This window comes from Lissotriton vulgaris, chromosome 1_1 (assembly GCF_964263255.1).
Source record: "Lissotriton vulgaris chromosome 1_1, aLisVul1.2, whole genome shotgun sequence".
Taxonomy (NCBI): Eukaryota; Metazoa; Chordata; class Amphibia; order Caudata; family Salamandridae; genus Lissotriton; species Lissotriton vulgaris.
In genome coordinates this window covers 1,382,681,683-1,382,699,254 of record NC_141685.1, presented here as the reverse complement: position 1 = coordinate 1,382,699,254, position 17,572 = coordinate 1,382,681,683, and the positions used below count along the sequence as shown (strand labels likewise).

Here is a 17,572-nt window from a genome sequence, read left to right as displayed (position 1 = left end):
GTCTTCGGCCCGGCTTGCTTGAATCCTGATGGTGCAATGAGCAAGGGACTCACATCTGAGTATACCCTTCCACGCTTATGGTGGACAAAAATGATTCAGAAAAGGGGGTGGTGATGGACAGAGTATCTGAATTAAACAGAACACTCATACCCACCAGGGTAAGAGTGATCTGCTTAATTCAGACACTCTGTTCATCACCACCCCCTTTTCTGAATCGTTTTTGGCCACTATAGGTGTGGCAGAGTATACTCAGTCATGAGTCCCTTGCTCACTGCACCATCAGGTTTCAAGCAACCCCGGCCGACGACGGCTGAAATGCTAGAAACCGGTCCCCGGAAGCTTGTTTCCTTCCCAGTATATGAATTGGCTTGGTAGTTTGGTTTGCCCTGTTCCCATCATGCACTGGGACAGGAACAGACTAATTTGCATGTAGCAAGGCTCTGAGCTGGGATGGTGCAGTGAGCTAAAAAATGGTGATGGATCAAGCCCTGATCTTTGGACTGGGTAAGAGTGGTCTGCTTAATTCAAACACTCTGTCCATCACCACCCCCTTTTCTGAATCGTTTTTGGCCACTATAGGTGTGGCAGGGTATACTCAGACATGAGTCCCTTGCTCACTGCACCATCAGGATTCAAGCAAGCCGGGCGGAGGACGGCTGAAATGCCAGAAACCAGTCCCCGGAAGCTTGTTTCCTTCCCAGTATAAGAATTGGCTTGGTGGTTTGGTTTGCCCTGTTCCCATCATGCACTGGGACAGGAACAGACTGATTTGCATGTAGCCAGGTTCTGAGCTGGGATGGTGCAGTGAGCTAAAAGACGGTGATGGATCAAGCCCTGATCTTTGGACTAGGTAAGAGTGGTCTGCTTAATTCAGACACTCTGTTCATCACCACCCCCTTTTCTGAATCGTCTTGTCCACCATAAGCGTGGAAGGGTATACTCAGATATGAGTCCCTTGCTCACTGCACCATCAGGATTCAAGCAAGCCGGGCCGACGACGGCTGAAATGCCAGAAACCGGTCCCCGGAAGCTTGTTTCCTTCCCAGTATAAGAATTGGCTTGGTAGTTTGGTCTGCCCTGTTCCCATCATGCACTGGAACAGGAACAGACTAATTTGCATGTAGCCAGGTTCTGAGCTGGGATGGTGCAGTGAGCTAAAAAACGGTGATGGATCAAGCCCTGATCTTTGGACTGGGTATGAGTGTTCTGTTTAATTCAGATACCCTGTCCATCCCCACCCCCTTTTCTGAATCGTCTTGTCCACCATAAGCGTGGAAGGGTATACTCAGATGTGAGTCCCTTGCTCATTGCACCATCAGGATTCAAGCAAGCCGGGCTGAAGACGGCTGTAATGCCAGAAACCGGCCCCCGGAAGCTTGTTTCCTTCCCAGTATAAGAATTGGCTTGGTAGTTTGGTCTGCCCTGTTCCCATGATGCACTGGGCCAGGGACAGACTAATTTGCATGTAGCCAGGTTCTGAGCTGGGATGGTGCAGTGAGCTAAAAACGGTGATGGATCAAGCCCTGATCTGTTGACTGGGTATGAGTGTTCTGTTTAATTCAGATACTCTGTCCATCACCACCCCTTTTTCTGAATCGTCTTGTCCACCACAAGAGTGGAAGGGTATACTCAGATGTGAGTCCCTTGCTCATTGCACCATCAGGATTCAAGCAAGCCAGGCCGAAGACGGCTGTAATGCCAGAAACCGGTCCCCGGAAGCTTGTTTCCTTCCCAGTATAAGAATTGGCTTGGTAGTTTGGTCTGCCCTGTTCCCATGATGCACTGGGCCAGGGACAGCCTAATTTGCATGTAGCCAGGTTCTGAGCTGGGATGGTGCAGTGAGCTACAAAACGGTGATGGATCAAGCCCTGATCTGTTGACTGGGTATGAGTGTTCTGTTTAATTCAGATACTCTGTCCATCACCACCCCCTTTTCTGAATCGTCTTGTCCACCATAAGCGTGGAAGGGTATACTCAGATGTGAGTCCCTTGCTCATTGCACCATCAGGATTCAAGCAAGCCGGGCCGAAGACGGCTGTAATGCCAGAAACCGGTCCCCGGAAGCTTGTTTCCTTCCCAGTATAAGAATTGGCTTGGTAGTTTGGTCTGCCCTGTTCCCATGATGCACTGGGCCAGGGACAGACTAATTTGCATGTAGCCAGGTTCTGAGCTGGGATGGTGCAGTGAGCTAAAAAACGGTGATGGATCAAGCCCTGATCTGTTGACTGGGTATGAGTGTTCTGTTTAATTCAGATACTCTGTCCATCCCCCACCCCCTTTTCTGAATCGTCTTGTCCACCATAAGCGTGGAAGGGTATACTCAGATGTGAGTCCCTTGCTCATTGCACCATCAGGATTCAAGCAAGCCGGGCCGAAGACGGCTGTAATGCCAGAAACCGGTCCCCGGAAGCTTGTTTCCATCCCAGTATAAGAATTGGCTTGGAAGTTTGGTCTGCCCTGTTCCCATGATGCACTGGGCCAGGGACAGACTAATTTGCATGTAGCCAGGTTCTGAGCTGGGATGGTGCAGTGAGCTAAAAAACGGTGATGGATCAAGCCCTGATCTGTTGACTGGGTATGAGTGTTCTGTTTAATTCAGATACTCTGTCCATCACCACCCCCTTTTCTGAATCGTCTTGTCCACCACAAGAGTGGAAGGGTATACTCAGATGTGAGTCCCTTGCTCATTGCACCATCAGGATTCAAGCAAGCCGGCCCGAAGACGGCTGTAATGCCAGAAACCGGTCCCCGGAAGCTTGTTTCCTTCCCAGTATAAGAATTGGCTTGGTAGTTTGGTCTGCCCTGTTCCCATGATGCACTGGGCCAGGGACAGACTAATTTGCATGTAGCCAGGTTCTGAGCTGGGATGGTGCAGTGAGCTAAAAAACGGTGATGGATCAAGCCCTGATCTGTTGACTGGGTACGAGTGTTCTGTTTAATTCAGATACTCTGTCCATCACCACCCCCTTTTCTGAATCGTCTTGTCCACCATAAGCGTGGAAGGGTATACTCAGATGTGAGTCCCTTGCTCATTGCGCCATCAGGATTCAAGCAAGCCGGGCCGAAGACGGCTGTAATGCCAGAAACCGGTCCCCGGAAGCTTGTTTCCTTCCCAGTATAAGAATTGGCTTGGTAGTTTGGTCTGCCCTGTTCCCATGATGCACTGGGCCAGGGACAGACTAATTTGCATGTAGCCAGGTTCTGAGCTGGGATGGTGCAGTGAGCTAAAAAACGGTGATGGATCAAGCCCTGATCTGTTGACTGGGTATGAGTGTTCTGTTTAATTCAGATACTCTGTCCATCACCACCCCCTTTTCTGAATCGTCTTGTCCACCATAAGCGTGGAAGGGTATACTCAGATGTGAGTCCCTTGCTCATTGCACCATCAGGATTCAAGCAAGCCGGGCCGAAGACGGCTGTAATGCCAGAAACCGGTCCCCGGAAGCTTGTTTCCTTCCCAGTATAAAAATTAGCTTGGTAGTTTGGTCTGCCCTGTTCCCATGATGCACTGGGCCAGGGACAGACTAATTTGCATGTAGCCAGGTTCTGAGCTGGGATGGTGCAGTGAGCTAAAACACGGTGATGGATCAAGCCCTGATCTGTTGACTGGGTATGAGTGTTCTGTTTAATTCAGATACTCTGTCCATCACCACCCCCTTTTCTGAATCGACTATGTAACCCTAAGCATATATAAGGCCCCAGTTTTCTGTACTCCTTAGACTGCCTCCTTCAGTTGCTAAGGCTTTTGTGTGACGTAGTCTCCCTCATCTGAGGTGAATAAATGCATCCTTTTTATATTTCAGCTTCTGTGCCAATGTCTTCTTTGTTGGTTTAAAAGCACCAAGTATCAGTGAGACCCCTGAGAAGGTTTCCATTTTCTTCATATGGGGCCACTTCTTTTAGTTCTAAAAGTTTGTATTTTCCCTGAAGACATCTGCCAGTGACTACAGAAGCTAGTAATCTATACAGGTTCATGAAGATGACTACAATGGCTCTTCCTGCTTGCCCTCCAGTCAATTCTTCTCACCTTCAGGTATATGCTACATGCCATTTGCTTTTGATCGTAGAAGCGAGTATCATATGAAAGGGCATAGAAAATCTGAGCTACCATGTTGCCAATCACTAGCGGCAAAGTACCAACTTGCTGTCCAGTATGTTTCTTCCTGTCACAATGGATATGCAACCTCAGCATATCAGCTACTTATGTGCAGAGGACAACAGTAATGCAAAGCACTGTTAGCCCCCTCGATTGCCTGTTAGCCAAGGAAAACTTTCTGTCCACAGACTTTTGTTTTCTCTTCAAAATTACCACACATCAGTACAGCAACTATTTTTAGTATCCTAATCAGAAATCTTTGAACCATGTCTGCTGCACTACCAGCCACCTTCTTGAAAGATACTAAATAACCCTTAGGTATGTCTCTGTTTAACAGGGTGCCAAACCATCATCAGAACCACAGCTAATCGAGGCAACAGGCAGATTCCATTTAAGGACATGTGACTTGTTGGCCTCATTATATACTGCTGGCCAGGCAGCTATTTACGGCCCAATCAGAGCCTTCTTTTCACGGATGCCATGAAGCAGCATTATAATAGTCATGTCTGTCAGTCTCTCAAATTCCAGCCATCAAAGTAATACTTGACAATCACAAGTCTCTTTCAACAGTCATGCAGCTTTAGTATGACAGCTACCTTTTCTTCCATGTGACGAAGATCTTACCACCTGTACTTAATACACTAAACAAGCTGAGGGAGTCAAGCATAGTAATACTCTACTGGTGATGTGCACATTTTTATCTGTAGAAGACATTAATGATAGTAAACCTGGGAAGGGGCATTGGCTCCTTAGCTGGGGAAGTATGTATACCAGGTCATGAAAAGGAAGGTTGCTGGGAGAACTTGACCAGCATTAAAAAGCACTGTGACCTACATTTCTAGAGTGAGATTTAACTACATGGTACTCTTAATTTCTAAAACAAACAGCAAAGTGGTCTTGTGCTGTGTACTACAGGACCATCAACCTTTCCATTATGTAAGTTATTTCATATTGATATTGCTGATTTCAACTTGACCAGAACATTTTCCATTTTTGCAGACCATTTAATTGGTTCTTACTTAATGCTGCATTAGCTCAACTCTGTGCCTGAAGATACAATCTGATACAGACAAAGAGGCTCTTTCACAAAGGTAAACTTACTCTAGAGTAAATATACACATGAAAGTTTATTATTACACTTATGAGTAAGTTTACTACATTAGGCTATTCAGCATTTATGACTGTTAAGTTACTCACAAGCGTCCCCACCCGAGGACCTGACCAATTTCCGAGTGTAAAGTTATTACTTGTAACTTTTCACATTCAGGCAGAGCTCTCCGCCACTGATGTGGAGCCCTCCCAAATGGTAAAATATCAGGTAAAGTAAAAAAGTTTCTTAAAGTCTAAAATAAGCAGAGAAAAAATATTTTTCCGCTGAATAATAATGTTAATTTTATTTTATTTTATTGTAGAATAATATAAAAAATGTACAGCATTATTAATTCAATTTTAAATTAAACTTAATTATTTTGAAACTATTACATTTAAAATATTTTTTTCTAGTTTATTTAAAAAATACCCCACCTAAAGTAATTGCTTATATTTTTATTATATATTTACAATTATTAAAAAGAGATGTATTGTATTAACAGTAATGTAGTTTTTTAATCCTTATTAATGTTACAATAGTGTAAAGGCCTTCGACTCGGTGGAGTGGCCGTACTTGGGAGCGGTGCTAGACAAACTCGGCGTCGGGGATGCCTTCATGGACATGGTCGGGCTGCTATACCAGCGACCTAACGTCCGCGTACGGACGGGCAGGCTGCTGTCGGAGACGGTGCGGGTGCGCAGGGGTACCAGACAAGGCTGCCCCCTGTCGCCCCTTCTCTTCTCCCTGGCGATCGAACCCCTGGCGGCTCTACTGAGGGACAAGGGAGTGGAATGGGGGATCCCGCTGGCTGACGGGGTGCACACGGTCTCGCTATACGCGGACGACCTATTACTCTATGTGCGAGACCTCACGACGGTGCCTGCAACACTGTCGGACATATTCCGGACCTTTGAAGGGGTGTCGGGCCTCAGAGTCAATTGGACTAAGTCCGGAGTATACGCCTTCAGCCCGGACCTGGAGGAATGCGAGGTGCACCTTGGTGGCGCCCGGCTCACCTGGTACCCGACCACGTTCAAGTACCTCGGGCTGCACATTTACAGAGACCCGCAGAATATACTGGAAGGCAACCTGGTGCGCGCCATGTCCTCGCTGAGGGCCCAGATGAACTTCTGGAAGACCTTGCCATTGAATGTGCCTAGCCGGATCGCTTTGTCTAAAATGATTGCGCTACCGAGACTTCTCTACCACTTTGCAAACGTCCCACTGTATGTCCCCACAAGGATCTTCCGCGAACTGGAGGCGATGCTCCGAGGCCTGATCTGGAACACAGGGCGCCCACGAGTAGCCCTGGCAAAGCTGTACTCCCCGACGGCGGAGGGGGGGCTGGCGGTCCCCAATATGGAGTTGTACTACCTGGCAGCACAGCTGCAGTGGGTCACGTACTGGCTTAGCGACTCACACCTCGACGACACCGCCAACGCGGACTACCAATGGACGCACCCGCAGGTGTGTGCCCTGTTTCACCCACTGACCAAAGGACCTCGCCCCCTGCCCCTGCACATAGCCGTAGCCCGCAAATGTTTCCTTCGCTGCCTGAAGTTGACAAAGAACGTCAAGCCGTATGCCCCCGCCCTTCCCCTGCTGGGTACCCCCCGGAGGAATGGGATGGTGTCACCACGCAGCATGGAACCCTGGGTTGCCGCCGGAGTGGAGACACTGGGAGACCTCTACGCGGACGGGGGCCTGCTTCCTTTTGCGGAACTATCGGAGAGCACTGGCCTGCCAGCGGGACAATTCCTGCTCCACGCGTCAGTGGTGAGGGCGTACACGGAGTCCTGGGGGGACATCCAGGAGGAGCCACCACTCCATCACTTGATCCAGTACTTGCATGTTATGGGCAGAGGATCACACATTACACACTGGCTGGCACAGGCGCTCCTCATGCACACTCAGAAGTCCACACAACCGATCAGGGACAAGTGGGCGACCCACCGGGGGAGGGAATGGACAGACAAAGAATGGAAACTGGTCCTAGACAGCCCAGTGAACATCCCACGTAACTCCCGCTTCCACACTATTTAATTGTATATACTGCATCAGGCATATCTGTCGCCAGACAGAATAAATAAGTACTTCGCGACAGACACCGCAGCCTGTCCCAGGTGCGACCTGCTGGATGCCGACATCCTGCACATGCTTTGGAGCAGCCCGACTCTGTCCACATACTGGGGGGAGGTGACATCGCTCCTGACACACAGCACAGGCCCGGAGCTACCTAACACGTGGGAGGCATGCGTTCTTGGGCTATACAAGAGGACTAAACAAAATAAAACACTAGCCCGGTTCTGGGACCTAGGCCTTATCACGGCCAAGCGCCTGCTCACCAAACACTGGAAAAGTAGAGAACCACCAACCCCCGCACACTGGTACACATCCTTTATCAACTGGGCCAGAGCAGAGGGCACGGCACTGCGAAGTGAGGAGATTGCGGGTTTGAGGCAGTTCCCGATCGCACACGTTTGGGATGATATCCTGGGGTCCCTGCGGGGGGAGGGCGAGGCCAGAGGGCCCACGCAGAGACAGCTGAGAAGGATAGACGCCCCGCGAGCGGCGACACCATAGACAGGGCTACGCGCCACGATGGCCCCCCCCCCCCTCCATGTGGGCAGCACTGACCCCCCCGACACACAAGCCACGACCAACAATCGGCCGCACACACGAGGGCCCTCCACCACACAATAGCCCGAACACAGATCTTAGCAACTTTGCCCTGACCCAGCCCCCACGAGTACACTTTCCCCCCCCCCTTCTCATATCCGACCCCCCCCACGTAACCCCAAGTTAAAGGTTTCGCACTCCTGTTCTTACTAGCCGCGTGAACACCCACCATCACACAGCGGCGGTCAAGTGCCACTGACTGGACACTCGGCAGGGAACACGGGAGCGGGTGACACCCACCGAAAGCGCAACAGGGGCGGCACATATGTCTGCCACGCACGCCGTACACTGAACCGACAAACGGGGGGATACCACCGCTCACCAAACCTGTTCCACACCAGCTTCACAGCTACTCACATACGCGAGCTATAGACCCCACATTTCATTGATGCGCCACCAGCGCATGCCTAACAAGTTGATGGGACGTTGGTGCCGTGCGCACCGATGATACGTGACACGGCACTGGCATCACAGACACACTGGGACATACTGATATGATCATCCCTGTTTTATGTTGAAAAGTTACTGGTTGAATTATAGAAAAATGTAAAATGAGACGTCAATTATAGAAAGGATCGTGTGCGAAAAGTGAAGAGTATACATAATCCGCCAGTGACGAGGCACGCCAGACAACGAGCGAGACGATGCATAATGCCTTCCCCTGTAACCCTATGCCCCTACAATTCACGGATTTCTTGCAGCCGGCCCCCAGGGTTGTAGGCTCTGCTATATGTACTGCACTTTTTCTTTTACAATAATAAACGTCTTCAAAAAAAAAAAAAAATTTATGTTACAATAGTGTATATATATTTTTTTAATAATAAAATATATTAAAATAAATTAACAATTGATTTATTTTGCGATGGTTGATATATGCTCCATGATGATGTTTGAAAAATTATTTTTAAAATTATTTTTTTTATTTTCAGATTTTATTAACAATAAATAAAATGTTATTATATTTGTAAATTGTTTAAATGTAATTTATTCTAACATTAGTTCATATGGGGTTTATTTTAAGTTCCTGCACCCATTATTTACTATAGGAGGGCGTTGCAATACCTGTGAGTGGTTATGTATGGTCCTGGACTTATTCCAGGTCTCAGCTGTCAAGTGACTTTTTTGCCTGTAGTGTCTTTTTTTTTTTTTTTTTCAAAGTTTTTTATTTGCATCAAAGGATCACATAGGCAATAAACATTTCATTTGCCTGTAGTGTCAATAGAACGGCAGTTTGTAAATAGGTAGGGGCTATCTCATTGGTAGATGGGTACGTGCATGTCCCTTTCTAAACCCCTCCCTGAATGCCTCTTTACTCTTCCCTTAACACATCCCCTTTAGTTGAGAGTATTCCCCATTTCCCAGTCACTCCCCTCTATCCTTCCAACATTTATTACTTAAACATATACTTACCTGTGCAGTGATCTCTGCAGTCAGGATGGAGAGCCCCACGCATAAAAGATAGGAGAGGCGTTGGCTTCCGCGGGTAGGTATGTGAATAGCGGTTTGTAGAACATTGGTAATACTTTTGTGGTACTACTAAACGTACTACAAAACGCTGTTTTTCCATAGGTTCTAAAGTATGTAGCAGCATTTTCAAGGCGATTTGAATACACTGTGTTTGTTTGTAAAGTATTTCATTTCTATCTTTAGATTTTCCAGACTTTCTGTGTGATGTAGCTAAACAAAGGTTAGCTGCATCGCTTCCTGTGATGGGACCAGGCAAAAGGTCATGCAATGTTAGTACCTATGAGATCATGTGGGTCAAAAGGTCACAGATGTCACAGCCTATGAAGTCACAAGGTATAAGGTCTTGGGATATCACTTCCTGTGACATCATTGGGGGGCCAAAGGTCCTGTGATGTCACCTCCAGTACTCCTGCCATTTTGGTGAATCGACGTCCATTGATGTATGTTAAATAAGGAGAGTTGAATAGGAGCACACTGCAAAATGATGAGGTGCTTCTGATTAAGCCCAAAAACTTTCCAAAACCGGAAATCAGCAAATGAAAGAGGTGCGAAAAACTCACAATCTAATGAATTCTGTTTATGATTCTGTTCAAATGCCAAGTTATGAGGATTTTTAATGTTGATGGTGTCTTTGTAATCTTGCCCGAGCTTTTGTCTGTGACCTTTAATTAGCCTTTGTGAAATTCGTAGGCGGCAAAACTTAGAATGTGAATATGTTGCAAAAAAAAAGGCACACGATGGCATCAGCCCTTGATAATATTGATGCATGACCCAGTTAGAATTGTGTAGGATGGGCAATTTCTGCATTGCAATTACTGTTTCCTTTAGGCCTGGCAGTGCTTAAAGGCACGGGGAAGATATGAAATGGAAAGTGATTAAAAACAGACATTATGATAACGGGCTTTATTCCTAATAAGCATTTATGTTTGGAAATTAAACTTTCTTTAACTGTCATATCAGTCATTTATTCCAAGGGCAATAATCATTGCTGTGTAGATAATCGAGCTGAACTTTCAATGTTTGCTCATTGAGTTGAGGAGCTTGTTTCTTCTGGCATGGCCAGATAGCACCACAGTGCGCTTTGATGAAGCTTTTATATAAAAAAAAAGTGTAAGGAAGGCAGAGAGAGGCTGCAGTCAGATGCAGGAACACATAGACTACACCTGTTTTTGGCTATTATGCACGGGTACTAGAGCAATTGTGCACTGTTGTTTGCACCATATGTCAGAAAGAACTCCACCCCCTTCCTGGCTGGTACCGAGGCCTGCATTTAGGACAATAGGTATGGCTGCATACTTGTCCGCCTTCAAGGGGTCTTGTGGGGGAGCCTTATCAACTCTAAAAAAAGAAAGCAGGCCAGAGGATATTGCCACACCGGATCCCCGGATACAATAAGCACTGCAACTGAGAACAGGAATCTTGCACCAGATGAATTCAGTTATAAGGACAGAAAAAACAGATAACACCAGGTGTCAATGTGTGTAAACATGTGTGAAAATGTTGGCGGTACCTTGAATGTTTAGGTGCAGGTACTTTGATGGCTGAGGAACCTTTCCACCCAGCATCAAAAGCTTTAGCTGGGCTTGAGGCTGAACCTAGTATTGAGCCTACTTGATCCATGTGAATGTTAGTGAGACAGTGAACAGCAATAGCTGTTGTCTTGCCCATGAAATAGCTCAAATTAAACCATTCCTCTAGATTCGGCTGCAAAGATACAGCTTGCAGAAATTGCTGTTCTAGAGCCAGCACGTTAGGGGTGAGCTACTTGCAGAATACACCGGTAGACTAAACATAGCATGAAACCAGACGTTAGAGGCAAGAAGAAGAAAAAAATAGTTAGATTTTGGATACAGAATGGGGATGCTGTACAATTTTGTACAAAAACCTTTTTTTAGGTGAGAGGGATAAAGTGGCCTCTTCAAAAAAGTAGGAAATTAGGAATGGTGATGGCAATAAGGCGTGGTTAAACAAGAGAACCAAAACTCTGCTGAGGGCTGCGCAAACACAGTACTTATCACTTGCAAAGGGTGGCAGAAACCCTATCCAGAGTTATGATGATGTGAGTGTAGATTTTGAGTGCTCTTAAACGCAGTATCTTGGGATCACGGCATTAGGACGAAGATCCATTGGAGACACTGATATAACAGCAGCACTAAAAAAGTACCCTTGCTATGACAAGGGTGAGCGCACCAGCGCCATTTTCTTCCCAAATATTGTTCTAATTTCTGCCAACCTGGACAATTCTAAACATGGGGAAAGATAGGGTTAACAGGACCATTACAAAGGCACAAATGGTTCAGTTGTACAGGTGTTAAATAGCGCCAGGAACCTACCTTCAAGTGCATGGTAAAGTATCTCGAAATCTTCCTTTGTCTTCGGATTCATTCTTCGATCATACTCCCGCTTCAGGTGGTCCTCTTTCTCTTTCTTCCTCCGAAGCTCTTCTTCACACTCCCACTCCAGCCTCATTTGCTTTGCTCTTCTCAATTCCTCTACATGTCTTTTAGCACTGAACCTTCTGTAATATTTCTGGATCACGATCACCTAGAAGGAAAACATTCAAAGTACAGTTTTTCACACTGGATGCATTCTGTAGCAATTTGCATTAAAACTGAAGTTCACACTGTAAGCGCTGGAGCTAATGCACCATAAGCGCAAAGGTTGCATGAGCCATATGGATTCTGACTCTGTCGGGGAAACAAATGCAAGTGGTGGATCCTCTTCCTAATCATGGTACCACTGGTCATGGGAAGAGAAGAAAAGCAGGTCGACGACTGGTACATCAGACATAACATTACAAATCTGTGATGGACATAACAAAGTTTATGAGTCAATTCTAAATAGAATTTGTAAACCTAAACTCACAGCTTAACACCAACGTTTCGAATAGATTTGAAAGTTCTCCAAAAAGTCAAAAAATCGCTTCTTTCCTAAAGTAATCCAGGGCATAAACATAAGCACATGGGTAAACATACATGTTGCACATTTAGGCAATGTGAATGCTTAAAAAAAGTGCACTTACACATGCTAACTTTTTTATTTAATTTTTCTCCATAAGGAATACATTTTTCTTGTAGAGAAACTGTTTCCAGCATGCCACGACAAATTGTTGTTGTGTTTGCTCATATTCTGACCTTTGATAGTGATAGATTTCTGCTCAAGACAAGAATACTTCTTCGACCTGTGAGAGGGTAAGAATAGGATATGAAAAGCAGGGTCAGACTGGGATAAAAATAGGCCCGGGTACCAAAACAAAAATCACCCTCATTAGTGACTTAGGGTCTAATAATGATGGTGGGTAGACAGCCACTGACAGGCTGTAAGTGGAAGTCCGACTGCCGGCAGCCCCTAGGTCTGACCACCGAATTGCAATACCGGCACCCGGTTCCACAGTGGTCAGGGGCAAGACCACCACCTCGGCCAGGATCGGTGATCGTGACGGGGTGGCAGTGGCGCCGAGGCAGGCACCGCCGTCGGGATTACGATATTCCATTCCACCAGCCTTTTCTTGGTGGGAAGACTACCATGAAAAGGCTGTTAGAAATTGAATTTGGGGGCCCAAAACAGGGCCCCCGCCCATCGTGGGCACTGTAAAGTGGCCCTCTGGGTACATGTAATGCCCCATGCACATCCTTGCCAATTCTCAATAGAATTTGTAAATCTACACTCTTAGCTTTACACCAACACTTGTAATAGATTTGAAAGTTCTCCGAAAAGTCTCAGCATTGATTTTTCCTGAAGTAATTCAGGGCATAACTATTTGCACAGGGGTAAACATGCATGTTGCACATTTAGGCAATTTGAATGCTTAGAAAAAGACCACTGACACATGCTAACCTTTTTATTACATTTTCTTCTATAGGGAATACATTTTTCTCGTGGAGAAACTGTTACCCACATGCCAGGACCAATTGTTGTTATGTTTGCTCATATTCTAACATCTGATAAGAATTTATTTCTGCTCAAGGCAGGAGTACGTATTCAAACAGTGAGAGGGTGATAATGGGCTATGAAAGCAGGGTCAGACTGGGACAAATATAGGCCACAACACCAAAACAAAAGTCACCAACAATAGTGACTTAAGGGCGGATTATGATGGCAGGTTGACTGCCACCGACAGGCTGGCGGTGGTGGTGGTCCAAACACCGACAGCCCCTCGGTCTGACCGCCGGATTACAATACCAGCAGTCAGACCCACAACGGTCAAGGGGAAGACTGCCATCTTTGCCAGGATCAGTGATCTCAACAGGGTAACGGTCAGATTCGTAGTCCCCAATGGCAGCAGTGCCAAGCAAGGCACAGCCATCGGGATTACGAACTGTATGAAGTGTTATTAAGTTACCAGCCTGGAAATCCACAGGTGCAGCTGAGGAACAAGAGCTCTTCAGGAAGGTAGCTTTACTGATATGTTGATGTCTACCTCAGTCCTATCACACTCCACCACAAATGTGGGCAGAGGCAGCACCTCATTCACATGTAAGTAGGGCTATCATTTCTTAATAAAAGGCCAGATTAGGGCCATGATTTGTGTTGATTTCCACACATCTTCACTACATCTGTTGAGCTATTCCAGTACTTTCCCATGCTGATCACAAGGTACGTCAATAAAAGTATTCACCAAGTGGGGCAATATTTTGTATATGATTGATTGTTGCACATTTTTGAAAGATATCTCCCTTTGGTTGACAAAATCAATTTACAGTGGAGCTAATTTCCAAACCTTTAGGAAGTCTCTTAAAACCTACCTATATTTGACTTCCTAACTAATGGCAGCCTCTTAAAATCATGACCCAGTCTAACATCTGTAGTAAAGCGCTAGCGCGGAGATACCCCTTAGGGGGTCGAGTCCTGTGCTATATAAGAATATAAATAAATAAATAAAGTATCTTTTAGGATGTTATTCTGAGGTGTTGCTGGTGTTCTGTGAATATTATAAGTGGGCAGATCACAGTGAGGATGTGCACACCCTAGGTCTGTTGCCTTGCCTTAAATCTGAGGTGAAATAATTCGATAACAGGAGGATTGAAGGTTATGATATATATAGATTTCCACTGGAAATGCATATTTTCAAAAAGGCACTAGTAACATGGAGGTTAGGAGATGCGGAAAGAACAAATATCTATATAGATATTTTAGTACCACCTTAACACTCAACGATCAGCAGTCCCAAGATAATGCATGAAAAAAGATATCTTTTCATGAAGTATATTAAACAGAATGGAAGGATGGTTAAGTAAGTGTGCACACAAACACATGCTTGAATAATACTCTGATGGAGGCAAACATAAAGATCGTAACAGAAACTGTCAACTCGCGAAAAATTAAACATAAATGACTAACAGAAGGGTGCCGAATATAGGCAACAAAGATCGAATCAAGCCACGTTTTTCAGGATTAACGCTGACTTTGTACACAAGTTCCATATATATTAATTTTAAGTACATTTATCTCATCTGGATAGCCTAAAAATATGGCATTCACTGAGCCCTTCTCTGTCTATAATGATCTCCTCTGGAATACGAGGGTATCATTAGAGATTGACATTAATCTTAAAATGTGATTGTCAAATATACATGAAGTTGCTCTATCTCCTTGTTCACACGTAAGGCACTAGGAGAGACTTGGAATGGGTACATTTAGAGTTCAGCAGATCAAGAGCTCCATCATAAATTGGTGAAGTGCCTGCTCCACTCAACTTGCCATTCCCCTGTCTGATGGGGGAACACTCAGGTTCCTGAAGAGAGAGCCTCAGCTTGCTCTGACATTAGAAACCCTTGACTTGACAATCTGTCAGCAAGGAGACCACAAGGTCCTAAAGGCAGTGACAACCGTGGTGGCTGCCTCAGAACGGGGAAGGTGGGGGGGAGGGGGATGGATTAAAACAAATAATAATAAATTAAGGTACCTTTCCTTTGCTACACGCATCTCCTCCGTCTTCTTCATCTGCACTGGCAACACTGAAATGAGCAGTGTTGCGATTCGTCTGAGTGGCCTTATTGAGCCGCTCAGGCGGTGCCTGGGAGCCTCAGCATGTTCTCCATCAGGCTGTGCAACACAGCCAGGTAGAGAACATGGTAAGGGCGCATGAATGTTTGGCCGGCCAAACATTCTTCCGCACTAACGGAGTGCTAACCACTCCTCACTGTGCTTAACCCCGCCCCGGCTCCAGTTCTACACAGAAAAATATTATTGATAATAACGTTTTGTTATTATCATTTAGTTTTTCTTTTTGAATTGCTCAAATAGCAGTGGGGTGACCCTTCCCCGCCTTAGCGGACGACACGCCACTGAGTGACACTACCCAATATAGGGTGGGCTAGTGCCACTGATTTTTTATGCCTGTGTCTGGCAAGCAAGGCGTGACGTGGTGCACCTTGGCAGGGAAAACAAACAGTACCACGAGGAGTGGAAGAAAAGTTACTGAGTGCCAGGGCAATTGTCATTTTGATATTCATAAACAACCTCCTTGTTTATCTCGAAAAAAGCCAAATGAAATTCTGAGAGGGTCAAAAATATGGCTGCACACTCAGCACTGAGCAGAGAAAGAGTGCCTGTCAATATGGAGAAAGCACTTTCATTAGAGTGCTCCCCACCAGACATACAGGGAGCTCTAATGTGGGAAGCGGATGTCTGCTAGATAATGAGAGGAAAGGCCTCTGTGCCTCTTGGTAGAACTTTTGGGGTTCTATTAACAACAGAGAATCTCCTAAAGCGGAATCAGTACCATGTCTGGTACTTGTACTCGTGCCAAAGTTAATTTAGCAGACCAGCTTTCTCCCCTTTATGGTGCCAGATGGAGGAGTGGGCTTTTTTAACAATCAATGCAGTGAAACCAGTACCAGATGCAACTGGTATCTATGGTGTGGTACCGGAACAACGGAGCCTGATCTACCCTAAAATGCTGCAATCCTGTTTGATGGAGCTCTGAGAAAAGAAACCCCACTCTGGTGTATTCACAATCTTGTATGGCATGAAAATATTTTCTGGTAACACTGGAACCTACTTCGGAGTGCGTGCTTCACTCGATAATGTGCTTGAAATTATCCACGGCCTGGAGAAACCCTTTCTTGAATAGTTCCTAGAGTGCCTTGGAACATGGGTTGTACTGTACACCTCTGACCGAGACCAATGGGTGATGGAGACAGAGTTCAGACTAGCTAGACGTGACACTGCTGGTCAACTACAAATTAGAGGTTTGAAGCACAGTGTCTCTTTCTGTACTGATCCCTTTGTGGTAATAGACTGCAGGCGATCCATCAGTGAACTCTGATGAATTCCATGTCTAGAGAGGATAGTAACTCACCTGAGTATGGTTGCTGAAGCAAGCTGGCACATGAAATGTAGGTTTTGTGACAATAAGGGATTAAGGACTGTTTAATGCATCCTATGCACTATTTGACTATTGCCTGGCATGCATGGTAATGAGAACAAAGGATATGAAGAAAATTAGAAAAGGAAAATCAAAAGCTAAACACTCAAGGGAAGACAGCACAAGCTCATTTAAGTGGAAAGACCAATAGAAGTAAACCTGTGAATGCTGTGGTGGGGAGAAGGAATAGAAAAGCTATGGGGCAGCTGATGACCCATGGGTCAGGCAAGGTTCACTGAGGCAGTGGTACGCTCAGACTTGGGAGATCCAAAATATCTTAAAAAATAAATCTTTTTTAGAGATGTTTAAAGGCACTGCCAGACAGTGCAGGTGATCCCACTTAATTAGCTAATGCTCTATAAAGAATATAGTATATAGGGCCTGATTATGATGTAGGTCGGAAAACCTCCGACCGCTCGTCGGAGGCTTTCACACCTACATGGTAGGTTTACATTCCGACCGCGGAATTATAATGTCGGAGGTCGGAGTGTAAACCAGCCGGTGAAACCAACTGGGTTCCCACAGGCTGAAGGAGCTTGTCGGCCAGTCAGAAAGGCCAAATAATGCCTTTAGGAAGGCATTTCCGCTTCAGGATTATGATGGCACTTCCCGACAACAGTTCCATGTTGGCCTTTCCACGGTGCAGGGCTATGTAGAAACTCCCATTTCTCAATGGGAGCTTGTGCTGCGGGTGATTTACACCCACAGCATAAGCTCCCAATGAAAAATGGGAGTTTGGTGCAGTCAAATCGTGATAAGGTGTGCGGAAGCGGCGACCTATGGTCGGTCGATCGTCACACCACGCCTGTACCGACATCGTAATAGGCTCCAAAGTGTTAGATGGTGAAGAGGGACTTCTCTCATTTAATTC

The 17,572-nt window shown here is 45.8% G+C and overlaps 1 protein-coding gene across 2 annotated transcripts in view; it reads right to left on the bottom strand.

Annotated features, from left to right (window-relative positions):
• IQUB (IQ motif and ubiquitin domain containing) overlaps positions 1-17,572 on the bottom strand; it is a 438,241-nt gene that overhangs the window by 165,645 nt on the left and 255,024 nt on the right. For both annotated transcript variants that reach the window (XM_086966816.1, XM_086966821.1), the window contains one exon: positions 11,666-11,876. In XM_086966816.1, the coding sequence (XP_086822942.1) occupies positions 11,666-11,876 (211 nt within the window). The remainder of the gene's footprint in view (positions 1-11,665; positions 11,877-17,572) is intronic.